The 18,426-nt window shown below is 54.9% G+C and overlaps 1 protein-coding gene across 1 annotated transcript in view; it reads right to left on the bottom strand.

The window, feature by feature from the left end:
- LOC308526380 (uncharacterized protein) overlaps positions 1 to 12,196 on the bottom strand; it is a gene marked incomplete at its 5' end in the record, with an annotated part of 49,450 nt that extends 37,254 nt beyond the window's left edge. Inside the window, one exon of the mRNA XM_081101509.1 lies at positions 12,060 to 12,196. Within this exon, the coding sequence (XP_080957635.1) occupies positions 12,060 to 12,196 (137 nt within the window). The remainder of the gene's footprint in view (positions 1 to 12,059) is intronic.
- Positions 12,197 to 18,426: the final 6,230 nt, after the last annotated feature.

Genomic DNA, 18,426 nt, shown 5'->3' with positions numbered 1-18,426 from the left:
GCGGCACTGCTCTCAGCCCAAGACTTGGTTCATTGTCATTTAATGGACTGAAATCCTCATGGGTGTGTTCATGCATGAGAGAGAGAGAGAGAGAGAGAGAGAGAGAGAGAGAGGATGCATTCATTTATTTTGGTGTTAGTTCATGCTCTCGCCCCATGTTTCTGTCTTTCTCTTCATTTACTCATGTGTTTTAAAGAGTCCAGTCCAGGCTCCGTATGAATCATGTCAGGGAAGAGACCGACTGGTAAAAAATGACTAAGGACAAATACAATGATCTGGACTTAACTCCATCCCAAAGCAATCACACAGTCCCTTCTGACTTTGAGTATCTGAGCAAGAAGCAAGCAGCATCCATCATGCTGACTTTTGCAGAGTACATTAGTGAATGGAAGTTTTTTAAAAATATATTTTATTGATTTTTCTGCTGAGAGGAAGGGAGAGGGATAGAGAGTTAGAAACATGGATGAGAGAGAAACATCAATCAGCTGCCTCCCACACACCCCGTACTGGGAATGTGCCCGCAACCAAGGTACATGCCCTTGACCGGAATTGAACCCGGCACCCCTGAGTCCACAGCCGACACTCTATCCACTGAGCAAAACCGGCCGGGTCGTGAATGGAAGTTTACTCGCTCCTCTTCCTGAGCTGGGCAAAGGGTTGAAAGCTTCCAGACAAAAGGCGCCTTTGGAAAGAGAAAAGCCAAGGACTGCTTTCCTGGCTCCTAACCCTTCAGGCTAAAAACATTTTAAAAATTAGCATTTCAGTGTCCAATAATACATGTTTTCAGAATCTTCCTCATGGTGGATAACATAAACATATAAAAGACCCTCACAGTCATAGCAGAGTGTCTGACACATTGTAGATGCTCATACAGATTAACTGGATAATGAATACAGTGAGTGGAACCTCCGTTCGGGAACCTGCTTCATTCTGGAAGGCTGTTCTAGACCCGAATCCTGCTTTCCTTTAGAAATAATGTAAATTGAATGAATGCCTTATAGACCTCTAAGTGACCCCCTGTTTGAATGTTTCTCCTATACAACACATGTCTAATATACAGTTTAATCTATAAATAAAGACCTTAAAAACAAAAAGGACATGAAATGTAAATGAGGATTTGACAAAAAGGAAACGAAATGTACAGTAAAAAAAGAAAATCTACACTAATAAAAGACAAACATGCAAATTGACCATACCTTTTCTACACCTTAAGCTATGCCCACCAACCAATCAGAGCGACTATATGCAAATTAACCCAACCAAGATGGCGGCCGGCAGCCATGGCGCTGGAGCAAGCAGGAGGCTTGGTTGCCCCAATGATGGAGGAAGGCAAGCTTCCTGCGGCCAGCTCTGAGCTCCACTCAAAGCAACAAAGTTTCAATTATAGAAGGTAAATAAATCCCAGAATAAAAAAAAAAAAAAAAAGAAAAAAAGGAGATGCTGGGAGCTTCTGTTGCCTGCGGGCTTGGCCAGCCTAGAAACGGCCATCAGCCCCTCCACTAGGCTGGCCAGGCACCCCGTGGGGACACCCACCCTAAAGGGGGTGTGACCAGCCTGCAAACAGCCATCAGCCCCTCACTCAGGCTGGCCAGGCACCCCAGCAGGACCCCCACCCTGATCTGGGACACCCTTCAGGGCAAACCAGCCAGCCCCCACCCATGCACCAGGCCTCTATCCTCTATAATGAAAGGGTAATATGCAAACTGACCCTAACAGCAGAACGACTGGGAATCACTGTTCACTATGACACACACTGACCACCGGGGGGCAGACACTCAATGCAGGAGCTGCCCTCTGGTCGTCAGGGCGCTCCCACATGGGGAACTCTGCTCAGCCACAAGCCAGGCTGATGGCTACCAGCACAGCGGTGGTGGTGGGTGCCTCTCGCCTCCTCAGCAGTGCTAAGGATGTCCGACTGCAGCTTAGGCCTGCTCTCCGCTGGCAAGTGGACATCCCCCGAGGGCTGCCGGGCTGCCAGAGGGATGTCTGACTACCAGCTCGGGCCCAATCCCCCAGGGAGCGGGCCTAAGCCAGCAGGTGGACATCCTCCAAGGGGTCCCAGACTGCAAGAGCGCATAGGCTGGGCTGAGGGACCCCCGCAAGTGCACAAACTTTTGTGCACTGGGCCTCGAGTGTAATAATAATGAGCAGCAACAAAAGCAAAAAACAGGAAAATTTTCACAGCACAATTTCCTGAGATGTTAGCAACGTGAGGTTTAGCAATAAACTGACACACACTCACGCATTCTCTCCCTTGTTTGTTGCCTGAGAGATGCGTGACTGATCATACAGGGATCAGCATGAAAGGGTGTGGGTGAAAAGCAGATTGTTTGAGATGGAGACGTTTGAGAGCCAACATTCCACTATAGAAGGACAGATGGATGGATGGATATATCGGGTACAGTTTAGTCACCAATGGATGGTTGGTTAGGGTCAGTACAACCTTAAACTCATATAACATTGAAAGATTTGTATTATTATTTTAATATATATTTTAAATTGAACAGTAATAATCTTTTAAAAAATGTTTTTACCAATTTCAGAGAGAGGAAGCAGGAGGGAGAGAAGGATAGAAATGTCAAGGATGAGAGAGAATCATTGATCAGGTGTCTCCTGTACACCCCTTACAGGGGATCAAGCCCCAACCTGAGCATATGCCCTGACTGGGAATCAAACCATGACCTCCTGGGTCATGGGTCGAGGCTCAACCACGGAGCCAGGCTGGCCAGGCCACGGTTAAATTCCTGAGGGCAGGGTCCTCGCTGGCATGAACCCTTCGCCTGGCCAACATTGGGGCTGGTTAGTCGGCGCTGTCTGTGTCTGTGGGTTCAGAAGCTCTGCCTGTGAAGAAGGACTTGGGTACAGAAGTCCTGCCGTGGAGACTGTGGGGTTGACTCGTCCTGAAACATATGTGATGGATCCCACACCCAACTCACAGAGGCACTTCCACATACATGGTCCCACACATACGTCCTCAATAAAGTCAGGGAGATTTTTTTAAAAAATAGGGGACGCGTCGTGTCTTCCATCAGTGCACCCCGTGTCTACACCAGTGCACTGCCCAGGGAGCCCCTGCTGGAGGGGCCCTGGGATTGCTGCGGGGGTGCGGGGGGAGGAGTGGTGCAAGTTTCCAAGGAACGTTAGCAAACCTACCATTTGTGCGATTTTATGGTTTCAGAGAATTTTCATAAACAAGGCGATTTCCTCATGGATTTTGTATGGGAAAAGGTTTTGTAAGGATGACTCACAATTCTGAAGCAGTAACATAAGAGAGTGACACATTTGAGGACATAAACATTTTTTGAAAAATTGCAGGACAAGACATGCAATGTTGAGCTGAAGGACACAGAGTGTTGGGGGAAGATGAAAAGTTCTGACACTGAATGGGGTGGGGCTGCCCACCTCTGGGAACACACTACAGACACTGAGCTGTGCAGTCTCAATGGTTGAATCCCAGGGGGTGGAATTCTATTTCAATGAAGCCAGGACAGAGAGGAAGAGAAGGTCCCTCACGGTGCCCCCACACCTGCTCGCGCTCTCCGTAGCTTCTGCCCTGTCCCTCCAGGCCCTGGTGTGTAAGGGCGGATGTCTGGTCGACATGATAAACACCTGTATGTAGCAAGCTCTCAGGGGAAAGCACCCAGAGCCATTCTGAGGATGAGAGGGGTGGCCTTGGACCCAGACGCAGGCTGGGGTCCCAACGACCTCGCTCCCAAGCTGTGTGGTCTTGGGGACTCACTAAACCTTTCTGAGCCTCCGCTTCCTTCTCTGGAACTTGGGGTCAGTCCGCTTGGGTTATTGCGAAGTTATGTTTTGTTCTTAAATGTGTGTGTGTGTGTGTGTGTGTGTGTGTGTGTGTGTGTGTGTGTGGTTAGTTCATAGAGGAAGGGTGAGGGAGAGAGATAGAAACATCAATGATGAGCCCAAACCAGTTTGGGTCAGTGGATAGAGCGTCGGCCTGCGGACTGAGAGGTCCCAGGTTCGATTCCAGTCAAGGGCATGTACCTTGGTTGCGGGAACATCCCCAGTAGGAGGTGTGCAGGAGGCAGCTGATCGATGTTTCTCTCTCATTGATGTTTCTAACTCTCTCTCTCTCTCTCCCATTCTCTCTGTAAAAAATCAATAAAATATATTTTTAAAAAAGAAACATCTATGATGAGAGACAATCATTGATTGGCTGCTTCCTGCACACCCCCTACTGGGGACGGAGTCCACAATCCAGGCATGTGCCCTGATCGGGAATTGAACCATTACCTCCTGGTTTGTAGATTGATGCTCAACCGCTGAGCCACACTGGCCGGGCATGTCAGGAGTGTTAAACGAGGAGATGAATGTAACAGCCCAGCCAGCCCCTGGGTCCTGGCGTGAGTCCAGAAGGGTCACTGCTCTGATGTCACTGCTACTGATGATGACGGGGCCAGGGAGAGAGAAGAGCCAGGGATCTAATTCATTTGTTCAAGTTTTCTCCAAAGTTAGATGGTCTGTAGTCTGAAGCACCTGTGATCCAGAAACCAGGCGATCTGCAGTTGGATGTGCAGTGGGATGGCCGAGGGAGTCAGTCCCCGGGGCTGTGCCCGAGGGCCCCCGAGCTGGCGCCTGGAGGCAGGCCGCCTGCATTTTGATGAGTGCATCTGTTTACTTCCTGTAGGTTTCACCTGACACCCCGCACATTCATCAGCCTGAAGAGAGCAGGTGCCAGCGACCAGCCCTGGTGGAGGCGTGTGAACAGGCTTGGGGTCTGGCCCTCTGTCACACCCTGCCCCTCGGCTGCGTGTCTCACCCCATTCCACTCCATGGAGGTGTGTCCACGCCCTGTTCTCTCCAATACTTTCGAATGAGATGCCTATTGTGTGTGGATTTCTCTTAAGAGCTTAAATAGCTCGGTCAAGTCTTAGAATAAGTTGAGCTTCTTAACTAATGTCTCCTCAAGTTTGCAACGTTTGGCAATGAACTAAACCACAGGCAGCCGGCGGCCTGTTAACATTTCAGTGGAAGAAGCACCTAATGAAAGGATGGTGCTCGACCCGCAGGGCCTCCCCGTTCAATGACCGGCTTCACTGCGAACGCTCACGGGTCCCCAGGCCCCACTTGCTGTCACTCGCCAGCGTTGGCACAGACGGGCAGCCACGCTTCCTGTCCATTCCGGCTATGCGTGCTTAAACCACTTGATTTCTGTCTCTTAGAGGCAGCCATCACCAATTTGCTCTTTTCTATTCAGGCATCTCTTCCAAGGAGGGTTGGGAAAGCAGCCCGCAGGGATATTCGAGGGGAAACGGTAGACAGTTTGGTGATAGGCAGTGAGAAATCAGACCATTTAAACACGGGCCCCACGGACCTGACCCGTGAACTCTGAGTAGCTCTCACATGTGAGCTCGTGGGAAGCGGAGGGAGGAGGACTGCCCTCCGCATGTGAACACGGCTGTCCTCACTGAATGTGACCTTCCAGCAGGCCCACGCCTGAACTTCAGGACAGAGTGTGGTTTAGTTAACAGTGCATATTTAATAGGCCCCTGTCCTCAAAGCGTACATGGCAGAGAGAAGGCCCAGCCAAGCCTTGGCCCGCACACATGAACGTGCATTATTTGTGGTCCCAAATGCTTTTTGAAAACCTGGCATTCCTCATCTCAATGGAACTCATTTCCTTGGAACCAGGAAGCTTTCTGGCGGCGCCCCTGAGTAGGAAGTGCGAGGGCCTCTGTGCGGGGCTGAGGCACAGGCGGGAAACTCACCCTTGGGATCCAGCCGCCACCTTGTCACCAGGGAGTCCGGCCCCAGGTGGAGGCTGCATAGTGTGTTTAAGCCACAGGCCCAGCCAGTTCTCAGCTGACGGCCAGGCGTGTCAGGCCTGGCCTCCACGCTGCCCAGCGGATGCCCAGGAGGAGAGATGACCCAGCCTGTTGCCCCATGCGAACTGCAGATTTATGCACACCATTATAAAGCACTGAACCTGGGGCAATTGAGTACATCAGCGTGAGTACAGGGCGAATATGGAGAAAGTGTAAGCTGTTTGGGACCAAGTGACCTTCACCGTGTCACGTGGTGCAGACACACAGCTGTGTCAGGGAATGAGCCCCTCTCTGTTCTCCAAGCCATTCTAAGTGCAGAGCACAGGAGGGAAAGCGAGATCCACCTCCCCAAGTGTTCTTCCCATGTGGTGAGCGCAGTGGCTGAGGGAACTGGGGCATCATAGCCTCCTTCTGAGATGCCTCCACTCGCCATGGACACCTCTTCCTCCCCCCTTCATGCAGCCCCCGGCCCCGTGTTATCTCCATCCTACTCTCTGTACCCCTCTTTCTCTCATCTTTTCTACCTACACATTAGATGCAGACACGCTGGTCTGGCACAGCTACCCAGGGCATTGGCCAACGCACCAGACATTTCTCCCCAGGAAAAGGACTGATGGGACAGAGGAGGGAGGAGATAGAGGCTGACGGGATAGAGGAGGAAGGGGACAGAGACTGATGTGACATTGGAAGAAGGATGGGACAGAGGCTGTTGGGACAGAGGAGGGAAGTGACAGAGGCTGATGGGACAGAGGAGAGAGGAGACATAAGCTGATGGGACAGAGGAGAGAGGAGACATAGGTTGATGGGACAGAGGAGGAAGGGGAGAGTGGCTGATGGCAGAGAGGAGGGAAGGGACAGAGGCTGATGGGACAGAGGAGAGAGGAGACATAGGCTGATGGGACAGAGGAGGAAGGGGAGAGTGGCTGATGGGAGAGAGGAGGGAAGGGACAGAGGCTGATAGGACAGAGGAGGGAGGGACCAGTGGCTGATGGGATAGAGGAGAAAGGAGACAGAGGCTGATGGGACTGAGGCTGATTTCATAGAGGCGAGAGGGGACAGAGGCTGATGGGAGAGAAAGGTGTGCACAGAGGCTGATGAAACAGAGGCTGATGGGACAGATGCTGATGGGACAGAGGAGAGAGGGGACAGAGGCTGTTCTACAGAAGATGGAGCTGAGAATGGAGGGAGGGGACAGAGGAGGCAGGGGACAGAGGAGGGAGGAGAGGCTGATGGGACAGAGGAGGGAGGAGACAGAGCTGAATGGAGAGAGGTTTATGGGACAGAGGAGGGAGCAGATAGAGGCTGACCTGACAGAGGAGGAAGGATGGGACAGAGGCTGATGGGACAGAGGAGGAAGGGGACAGAGACTGATGGGACAGAGGAGGAAGGATGGGACAGAGGCTGATGGGACAGAGGAGGAAGGGGACAGAGACTGATGGGACAGAGGGAAGTGACAGAGGCTGATGGGGCAGAGGAGGAAGGATGGGACAGAGGCTGATGGGACAGAGGGAAGTGACAGAGGCTGATGGGACAGAGGAGGAAGGGGTCAGAGACTGATGGGACAGAGGAGGAAGGGGTCAGAGACTGATGGGACAGAGGAGGAAGGATGGGACAGAGGCTGATGGGACAGAGGGAAGTGACAGAGGCTGATGGGACAGAGGAGGGAGTGGACAGCGGCTGATGGGACAGAGGATGGAGGAGAAAGAGACTGAATGGACAGAGGCTGATGGGACAGAGGAGGGAGGGAACAGAGGCTGATGGGAAAGAGGGGGGAGGAGAGAGAGGCTGATGGGACATAGGCAGACGGGAAAGAGTTGGAGAGAGAGGACAGAGGCTGATGGGACAGAGGAGGAGGGAGGAGACAGAGGCTGACTGGACAGAGGAGGGAGGGCACAGAGGTTGATAGGACAGAGAAGGAGGTAGGGGATAGAGGCTGATGGGAAAGAGGAGTTAGTAGACAGAGGATGATGGGACAGAGGAAGAGAGGGTACAGAGCTGATGGGACAGAGGCTGATGGGACAGAGAGCGAGGGAGATTAAAGAGGCTGATGGGACAGAGGAGAGGGGAGGGGACAGAGTATGAAGGGACAGAGTAGGGAGGAGAAAGACTGAATGGAGAAATGCTGATGGGACAGAGGAGGAAGGGGACAGAGGCTGATGAGACTGAGGTTGAGGGCACAGAGAAGAGAGGGGACAGAGGCTGATGGTACAGTGAAAGGTGTGAACAGAGCCTGATGAAACAGAGGCTGATGGGACAGGTACAGATGGGACAGAGGATAGAGGGGACAGAGGCTAATGGGACAGTGGAGTGAGGAGACAGAAGCAGATGGGACAGAAGTGGGAGGGGACAGAGGCTAATGGGACTGTGGAGTGAGGAGACAGAAGCAGATGGGACAGAAGTGGGAGGGGACAGAGGCTGATGGGACTGTGGAGGGAGGGAATAGAGGCTGATGGGACAGAGGAGGGAAGAAAGAGAGGTTGATGGGACAGAGGAGGGAGGAGTCACTGGCTGATGGGACAGAGGAGTGAGGGGGTAGAGGATGATGGGACAGAGGAGAGAGGAGGCATAGGCTGTTGAGACAGAGGAGGAAGGGGACAGTGGCTGATGGGACAGAAGAAAAAGGGGAGAGAGGCCGATGGGAGAGAAAGGTGTGCTCAGAGGCTGATGAAACAGAGGCTGATGGGACAGTGGAGGGAGTGGACAGAAGGTGATGGGATAGAGGAGGGAGTAGAAAGGGACTTAATGGACATAGGCTGATGGGAAAGAGGTGGAGAGAGGGGACAGAGGCTGATGGGACAGAAGAGGAGGGAAGAGACAGAGGCTGATGGGACAGAGGGGGGAGGAGACAGAGGCTGATGGGACAGAGGAGGGAGGGGTCAGAGGCTGAAGGGACAGAGTAGGGAGGCGTCAGAGGCTGAAGGGACTGAGGAGGGAGGGGACAGAGGCTGATGGGACAGAGGCTTATGGGACAGAGGAGGGAGGGGTCAGAGCCTGAAGGGACAGAGGAGGGAGGGGACAGAGGCTGATGGGACAGAGGCTGATGGGACAGAGGAGGGAGGGGTCAGAGGCTGAAGGGACAGAGTAGGGAGGGGACAGAGGCTGATGGGACAGAGGCGGGAGGGGTCAGAGGCTGATGGGACAGAGACTGATGAAAGCGAGGCTGATGGGACTGAGGTTGGTGGGACAGAGAAGGGAGGTAACAGAGACTGATGGGACAGAGGATGGAGGAAACAGAGGAGGGAGGGGAAAGAGGAGCTAGGGGACAGAGGAGGGAGGGGACAGAGGCTGATGGGACAGAGGAAGGAGGGGACAGGTCCAGTAGCTCCACTGAACCCTCAGCCACCCAGGCGGTGCTGCCCAAGGAACTTAATGGGGGAAAAGTTGAAACAATTTGCTGGAATCACACAGCTGGTACCTGGGAGCAGTGGACTACGGAAAATACTAGAAGTGAAGATATGTTTTTCGGTTTCTTCTCCTCTCTGTTTTCTCTGCTTCCCTCTGTCCACCTCGACCCCAGTGCCGCTTGTGATGTCAGAGACCGTGGCTGCCGAGCGGAAAATGGTCCTGGAGAGCTGACGTACTGCCCCACGCCCAGTGCTGCTGTTGTTACTGGGATAAAAGACAGCAGATGCTTCTGTCTGTGGCTGGAGGCGCTTAAGTGGGATGTCTTCAAGAGGCTATTTTTGGGGGTGGGCAGCCCAAGGCCTTCCGTGGTGCCCAGCTGGTGCGACCCGTGCGGACCCACCGGCAGGACCAAGGGCGTGCGGATGGCTCCCTGAAAAGCCGCCTGGGACTCAAGGGCAACTCGGCCACACGCCCATCAGGAGGCAGGTCCCTTGTCGTTCCCTGAGGTGAAGGACAGCAATGCCAACAGAGACAGCAGCGTGGCGGGCAGACTACCTCAGTCCTCAAACTGTGGTTGTGGTGGGGCTTCGAGCAGCTTAGCCGAGACCCGGTTTCTCTGTCTCTGTCTCTGACCTCTGTCTGTGTGTCCTTCCTCCTCTCTCTGCCCCTCGCTCTGTCTCTTTGTGTGTCTTCCTCTGACTCCCTGTGTTGGTCTGTTTCTCTCTCTGTTGCAGCACACACACACACACACACACACACACACATACTCACACACACACTGACTCTCACACACACACACACTCACACACACACACACTCACTCTCACACACACACACTCTCTCACACACACACACACACACTCACACACAAACACTCACACACACTCTCACTCACACACACACTCACACACACACTCACACACACTCACACACACACTCACTCTCACACACACACACACTTAGTCGCACACACACACACTCTCTCACACACACACACACTCACACACACACTCTCTCTCACACACACACACTCTCACACACACACACACTCAGTCGCACACACACACACACACTCTCACACACACACACGCACACTCACACACACACACACTCACTCGCACACACACACACTCCCACACACTCAACACACACACACACTCGCACACACACTCGCACACACACTCGCACACACTCTCACACACACACACTCATTCACACACACACTCTCTCACACTCACACACTCTCTCTCACACACACGCACACACACACTCACTCGCACACACACACACTCACACACAAACACACTCTCGAACACACACACACACTCAACACACACACACACTCTCTCTCATACACACACACACTCTCACACACACTCACTCACACACACACACTCTGAACACACACACACTCTCACAAACACTCTCACACACACACTCTCACACACACACACACTCACTCTCTCACACACACACTCACTCTCACACACACACACACACACTCACTCACTCACACACACACACACACACACACACACACACTCGCACGCACACGCCCTCCCTGTCGCTGGCTAAGCATCCTGTTTCAGTGTTACCTTTGTGGGGAGGTCTCGGTGCAGAACAATCAGCTCCCCATCCTGGCACCACCGAGTTAGGGTCCACACAGGAGTTACTCTGGGAAGGTCACGCCCGCCTCCCAGACAGTCCCTGCTCCCTAGTTTCAATTCCCCTTCCAGCGTTCTTTCCCCTTAGAGATGATTCCTCCTGAATCGGAACAATGCTGCAATGAAACAAAAGTCCTTCTATGAAACCCACCAAGAGAGCCGCCCCTCCCCCCCGCCCCGTCCTGGAGGCTCATGCAGAGGAACCCCCAGGGACAGCAGCCTGCCTCCCCTTATGCCTGCAAACTCAGGCTCCAGCGCTCCACACCCCCTCACTCCTGGCTTCCCTGTCTTCGAGTGGCACCACCACACACAGGGTGCCAGGGCCCCTGGAGAGTCCACGGACTGTAACTTGGCTCAGGAGTAAAGGATTTTGGGGTGGCGTGGCCACGAACTGGGTCTGTTCTTGTGTGAGTCCCAGAGACTCATGATCCCCCCACCCACCGGAGACTCCGGAACGTGGAGGTGGGAGGGCAGGACAGGGCATGGAAGGGGGGCCGCGTGCCCACCTCCGAGCCCTGGCGGATGGGCAGGAGGCCCAGGATGTTTGCAGCCTTCCTGGGTGTGTCACACCCCAGGGATGTGATGACTGGGGGGTGTGTTGGGGGGACAGCCACAGACTTTGTCTTCACTTTCTCCTAGTTGCACTGTGAGCCCTGAGATGGGAGAGCTGTGTCCGGCCACGCCTCCCGGCCTCCCAGCCTCCCCCTGCCACAGGCCGGAGCTGGGGGAGCCGGGACACGTGCTGCCCCTCTGGAAGGGGACACTTAAGGCGCCAGCTCTTGGGGCAGCTGGGGTATGCTGGCTCGGTGTTCTAATTTCCGTGTTCTCCACCTTCATCCAGATCCCGATGCTGCCCAGTGTCTGGACTGTGCTGCGCGGCCACGCACGGGTCTGAGGAGGCGACACGGTGTGTGTAGGAGCTGCACGCGGGCGGGCCCGGCCTTTGGGGAGCAGGAACTTACTTGAGACGAGATTTAGAATCCCGTGAGCACTGTAAACGTCACAGGATGCCTGACTCAGAGGCAAGGCCAAAGGAACCCAACCTTCAGTCCTCCTGGCATCAGCACCTTTGCCTGCGCAAACTTTTGGATCCTTCTTCCTGTCTAAGGCGGCCGTTCGATTGGCCATTGCTCCTATCAATCAAAGTCGACCCGCACACATTTCCCACTACGATTGGCCTCGGCACCTTTACCCCGCCTCCAGGCAGACACTCACTTTCACTGGTTTGGGCAAAATGGCACCGCTGCCAGTAAGGATGACTGACCTTGATGGTACCAGGCTCTGACCTGAGCCGCCCTGTCCGGCGGAGATAGCTCCATCTTTCGCCAAGCTGGGTCCTCTCCGGAGAGCCCCGTAGCGGACAGGCGCCAATACCAGCCAGCGAGCCGCTCCGGATGCCATCCCGGCACCCGGACCCCAGCGCCTGGCCTGGTGACGCCCTCACAAAGAACGCTGCCCCAAGCCTCGCGAGGCTTTTGGAGCGGACAAGAGGCCCAGCCTCACAGTCGCGCAGTGCACCTAGTTCCCCCACCCCTCCTTTTAGAAGAATCCTCACGCAGGGATATTTTTCCCATTGAATTTTTTTTAGAGAGAGTGGAAGGGAAGGAGGGAGCGGGATGAGAGAGAGAGAACCTCAGTGAGAGAGACACAGGGATTGGTTGCCTCCCAAATGGAACCCGACCAGGGCAGGGGATTGAACCTGCAACCCCAGGATGTGTCCTTGACTGGGAAGTGAACCTGACACCCTGCAGGGCACAGGCCACCACTCTAACCACTGAGCCACCGGCCAGGGCACCCTTTTTTTTCTTCCCTAAACGGAGTGTCTGGAAATGAAACGTTAAGTCACAGGATAGAAACAAACAATCTTTGCCTTTTACCTCCCTGTTACTAACAGAAAGCAGGCCTCCCTGGGCTCCCAGCCTCAGGAATCTCAGCATGGCGTCCAGAACTGCCCAGGGAATGACACTGAGTCGATGAGGCGGCCACGTCAGCTGGGATTACAGTGAGATATTGGGGGTGCCGCTGTCCCACCAGCGCAATGCTGTGTCCATGCCTTGAAGAAGTCTCCTTCCAATGGCTTTGCTAAGCAAAAGCGTCACTTGAACTGCAAAGCAATGGGCTTTGTATTTTATCAGGAAGACGAGGGAGTTGGTGTAATCTCCTGGGTGTGGACTTTGAAGGCGATCAGGCCCGGAGCACGAGGATCGAGCAGCCAGCACGCCCGGCCCTTCCCCTTCGGGCCCTTTGGGGTGTTAGGACACTGACCGCTCTGGCACTCGGGGCGCCGCTCACAGAACGTGTAGCCACAGGGGATGCCTGTCAGTGTCCCTTTCATTCCACCGACACCCTCCTGAGGGGCCAAGGACCATGTGGCAATAGAATCCCAAGACTGATTCTCCTGAGGCCCAGAAGGCACCCCGGAAACCGGAACCCTGGGGCTTTCACAGAAGATGTCACGGAAATGGTAAATGTACTTACGAAGGGTATTGACCCCGCTGGTCATCACACACATGCAAATTAAAGCCGGCAAATGTGTGCCTGGAGGTGTGAGCACAGGGGTAATGTAAGTGGACTTAAAAAGTACTAGTGCCCTGGCGGGTGTGGCTCAGTGGTTAGAGCGTTGGCCGGAGCACAGAAGAGTCTAGGTTCCATTCCAGGTCAAGAGCATGTACTCTGGGTTACAGAATTGATCCCCAGCCCTGGTTGGGGCATGTCCGGGAGGCAACCAATTTCTGTGTCTCTCTCACATCGATGTTTCTCTCTCCCTCTTCCCTTACCCTTCCATTCTCTCTAAAATCAATGGACAAAATATCCTCTCACATCGATGTTTTTCTCTCCCTCTTCCCTTACCCTTCCATTCTCTCTAAAATCAATGGACAAAATATTCTCGGGTGCGGATTAACATAAAAATAAAAAATAGAAATAATAAGGTTAGGATGTTACAAAATTATTATATATAACTAGAGGCCCAATGCACAAAATTTGTGCAAGAGTAGGCCTTCCTTCCCCCGGCTGCGGGCACTGGCTTCCCTCTGGTACCTGGGACCCAGGCTTCCTTCACAGCCCTGGCTTCATCAGGAAGGTCGCCCGGAAGATTGTCTGGAAGGACGTCTGGTCTAATGAGCATATTACACTTTTCTTATTACAGATAGTATTCAGATGATATAATATGCATCTGAAACAAAAAAAAATAGTTCAGGAATCCCCTCCTGCTCCGCCCCAACCCCCACACCCAGCCCCGCCTCTCCCCGGCTCCCTCCTCGGCTCTGACCTAAATTAAAAAAAAAAAAATAGTTCAGTGTAAAATGAAAAGACATGCTTAGGTCACCCCTGGGGAAGGGGACCTCAGCTAAGAGGCTGTCCCTGAGCATGAGTCCTCCCCTCCCCGCCTCGTGGGCAGCCTCCCGGGAGGAGCACTGTGTTTTCCCCGGGGCTCAGAGTCTTATGGGGGCTCTGACCACTGCTTTCTGGAGGCGGCAGAGAACTCAGAGGGAAGTATCCGGGCCAGCGCTGCCACTCCTTTTGGGGTGCCAGTCCCGAGAAAGACGAGGGAGGCAGATAATTACACCAGGCCGCCCAGGAGGCCGCCAGCCTGTAGGTGCTGCAAGGAAAAGCTTCCTATGGGCGGCCTGGAGCACAAGCACCGTCATTCACAACAACACTTTGTTTGCAGGGCGTTTAAGACATTTTCCCAAGACTTCTCATAGAGGAGAGCGCATTTGGTCCTGAGATAAGCTGTTCGGCCTTTTCAAGGACGGGGCTGAGCTCAGACACACTCAGCGCAGAGCAGGCGGGGCCACAGCTTCGGTTCCCATAGCATCGCTAGGGTGTGACCTGGGGAGAATTACTCCCATTTTTCTGAACTTTAATTTTCTCACTGCTGAATGGAGACACGGAGAACAGAAAAGGACAATATATTCGGAACGCCTAGCTTGGTGAGGGCCGCGTGGGGAGCCCTGCCTGCAGGGTGTTTGTTATCTGTTATTCTGTCCCGTGGACGCGGCGAGTGGTGACGACGCCCTGACTGGAACCCAGCACCTGCTGGTTCAGGCCTTTTCCTCTGTACAGGTTTGGTTGGAGAAAATAACAGCACAGCCCACCGATGCTGCAGAGAACATCTGTGGACGTGGGCACGGCCCCCCTCTGCCCCTCCGCCCCCCCACCCTCGCACCCAGGGCTGGAAGATGAAGAGGACACACAGCTTCGTGGCACCCTGACCTCAGCTGAGGGCGTGAACCCCAGGGCCACCTAAGCCGGCACCTGCCATTGGCGCCTGTTGATCGAACAGGGTACAACCGCCTCTGGGAAGCGTCGGTTTCCCTGGAAATGTTCTAGTCTCTGGCAGTTTTGTGTGTCACACAGTCCTTTGTTCTGGGCCTGGTGATTAAAAATGGACTCTCACGGGTTCCTGGCTGTGTGACGTTGGAACAGTGACCCCCAGGCTGCGAGGTTAACGGCCACTTCCTTTTTCTTATTCTGTGCCTTTTAGTGGGAAGATTTTGAAATCAACTAACCTGGTAACACGATGACCCAGGAAATTTGAAAGACAGAATGGGCCACACAAATCCCCGCATGAGCCTGTCCCAGGGCAACTGGGCTTACAGAGAGGAGCAGGGACTGCTCACGATCAGAGGACCTTTCAATGACTCGCTTCCCGGTAAGAGCTGCAGCTCTCAGCTGGTTTAAAGACACATGAGCTGTCAGCGATGCAGGGACTCAGGTTAATTAAATAACCCATGGACATGCAATCACAATTTTTTTAGATCGGGGAGTTTACCGGAATTTCACGGAGCCTGCACGTGAACACGATATGGTGGGTGTTGTGCCCAGATTTCAAGGTTCCCAAATGGCCCACCAAGGAGCCAGCGAGTCCAATGCAAAAGCAAAGTGTCTTTCATTTCGTACCTGTTCGGCTCCCCAACCACACTCACAGATGCAACAGTAAGCCCCAGTGGCCGAGAGAGAGCGAGGCCTGATGGGATTGTGGGTTTTATAGTAAAAACCTTTTATGCATACTAGAGGCCCCCGTGGGGGTCCCTCCTCTGGCCTGTGGGGCTCGGACATGTCCTGAGGGGTCCCAGATGGTGAAAGGGACAAGGGACCCCACTGGTGCACAAATCGGGGCACCAGGCCTCTAGTTATAGGTCCAATTGTTTTTCTTGAAATCTTGTTGACTGCATGTAACATATTTTAAATCGTTTTTCAAGAAAAAGAGAAAGAAAATGCCAAAGAAATAAAAAATGAAAATAAATAAAATAGAGCTTAGTAGAGCCTTACAAACGAGCAATAGCATTCATGTGTTGGACTTACTGGAGCACCTGCAGTGATTCCGAGGGGACGTGCACACAGCTCTGCAGGCCTGCTGTCTGATGGATCCAGGAGCTGAGAGCAGCTCGGGGGCGGCCCACAGGCTCGGGACAGACCCTGGGCCCCACGAGGACGCCCCTGTCGCCACAGGCCTGGAGCTGAAGGCCGTCCCTGAGTGCGTCATGGCCGGTGTCCGTCCTGCCGCGGGGAAGGCTTCAGCGCCAAGTGCACAGTGACCACCTGGGCCGCGTTCCGTGGACGCTGGAACGGCAGCGGGAGGTCGGGGTCCATGGCTCTCACTCCGCATCGGGACCTTCTGTCTGAGCTGAACCCTGGGGCTGAGGAGGTTGCGGGTCCGACACCGCAGGCCTTGGGCCCGGGAAGCCCTGGAGCAGAGCCCTGAGCGGGGCCACACAGAGCAGGGCCGTGGCCGGGTCCAGCACCCTCTGCAGGGAGGAGGGTGGCCTGGCCGGTGAGGGGGCGTCTTCCTCAGACACAAACCCCGACTAGGAAGGCGCCTCCCTCCTGGAGCCACTGGTGCGGGCAGAGCGGGGGTCGCTGCCCGGAGGACCTGGGGCCTGAGCAGGGCGGTCCTCAGCCCGCGCCCCAGGGCCCCGCGGCCCCCACTCGCCATCTTCCCTGCAGAAGCCTCCAGGTGCCCTGGCCGCGCGCTGCCAGCAGCCACACAGGTCCGACAGTGCCCACACCTCCAAGCTGTTGGCTCCACAGGCTCCAAGCTGACTTCCGGGAGGGGCGGGACTTCCGCGCAGTGGGCGGTTCCTGCGAGAGCCCGTTGTGCGCCACCTCGTGGCGGGAGGCGGCAGCACAGGGAAGTGTCAGCAGCCAGGTGCCTCCTGGGGGAGCTCTGTGCTCTGAGCAGGGGCAGCAGGGGCTGCTCTGGCTCCCACAGCAAAGCCCTGCAGGTCCCAGTGCAGACGCCTCCGCCTGCCCCGCCATGGAGGGGCCCTGCTGCTCGCAGGCATCACGTAGGCACACGTGGGCGTAGGGACCTGGAGACCATGCCCACAGGGAATGTGGCCGTGGCCTGGGCGCCTATTGGCCAGAATTGACGGGAAATTTCTACTCAGCTTGCTGTTTCCACTCAACCCTGGGCCTCGTGCCTCCGTGTGCCGTGTGGGGCCTCTTCTGGGGTGTGTTCTGTGCCCCCGGTCCATGCGGATGGGACAGAGTGGCCGTGGCCTTGTTGGGAACAGGGCCTTGGCCGGTGGACTCCAGGACAGAGGGGTCTCAGGGTCTGGGGTGGGTGGGCCTCACTGAGTGACAGGTGTCCTGGTGGAGGGAAATGAGACTCGCTGGTAGAGAGAAGGTCATATGACTTGGGCGCAGAGATGGGTGGGCGGATGGGGCTCCCAGCCCGGGAACCAAGGACAGCTGGCTCCACCCGAAGCTGGGAGAGGTTTTCCCTGCAGCCCAGGAGGACCAGCCTTGCCCTCTCCCTGATCCCGGGGCTGAGAGTCTCACAGGCAGCGTGGAGAGCTCCGGTCCCTGCCCACCTGCCCGGTCACTGCCTCCTGGGCTCCTGGAGAGAAGCCACAGGAGAGGAAGGGGCTCCAGGCTGGGGCTGAGGAGCAGGAGGAGGGGTGCCTGGGGCGCTGGCTCATCCCTGATGCCCTGGGCACCTCCCATCCTGTGACCTGACTTGTGGACCTGGGTTTATATCTGCCCAGAGGGCCTGAGGACCAGGGCGCAGGGCTGTGCGAGGGAGACTCAAGAGCAGGCGTGACAAAGCTCCTCTTAGGTCTGAGCCCACCTCCTCTAGTGCTGCCTGTACTCAGCACCCTCACTACCCCCACCCAAGTCTCTACAGTGTCTCCCTTCTGTCTTACACCCTGGAGCCCATGACTCTTTCTCATGCAATGGTTTCTCCGGTGCTAATTGGGAAGAGGGAGTCAGTCGTCCCCTTTCACAGGAACCAAATGAAGTGAATCGATATATTCCCACGGAGTGCTGACAAGGGCTCTGGCACAGAGGAGCTGCTCAGTGAATGAATGCCAGCGCCCTCCGCAGGCACTCAGGGCAGATGGTGGACAGGAAGTTCTGTTTCTCTGCTCCTGGTGAAAGGCCTGGTCGCAAACATAAGACAGTTCAAGAATGACACGGAGGCTGACAGGCGAGTGCTTGGGACAGGGTGCTGGTGTGCACGCATGTGTGCATGAGAGAGAGAGAGGGAGGGAGGGAGAGAGAGAGAGACAGAGACAGAGAGAGAGAGAGAGAGAGAGAGAGAGAGAGAGAGAGAGTATGTGTGTGTTTGCAGGACATGCAGTGTTTCCTAGGCTGTCATCCTAGAACTAGCTTAGGGAAAA

The sequence above is a fragment of the Myotis nattereri genome (genome assembly GCF_964212035.1).
Source record: "Myotis nattereri genome assembly, chromosome: 10".
Classification (NCBI taxonomy): Eukaryota; Metazoa; Chordata; class Mammalia; order Chiroptera; family Vespertilionidae; genus Myotis; species Myotis nattereri.
The sequence above is the reverse complement of the archived record's forward strand: the minus strand, read 5'-3'. Positions and strand labels throughout refer to the sequence as shown.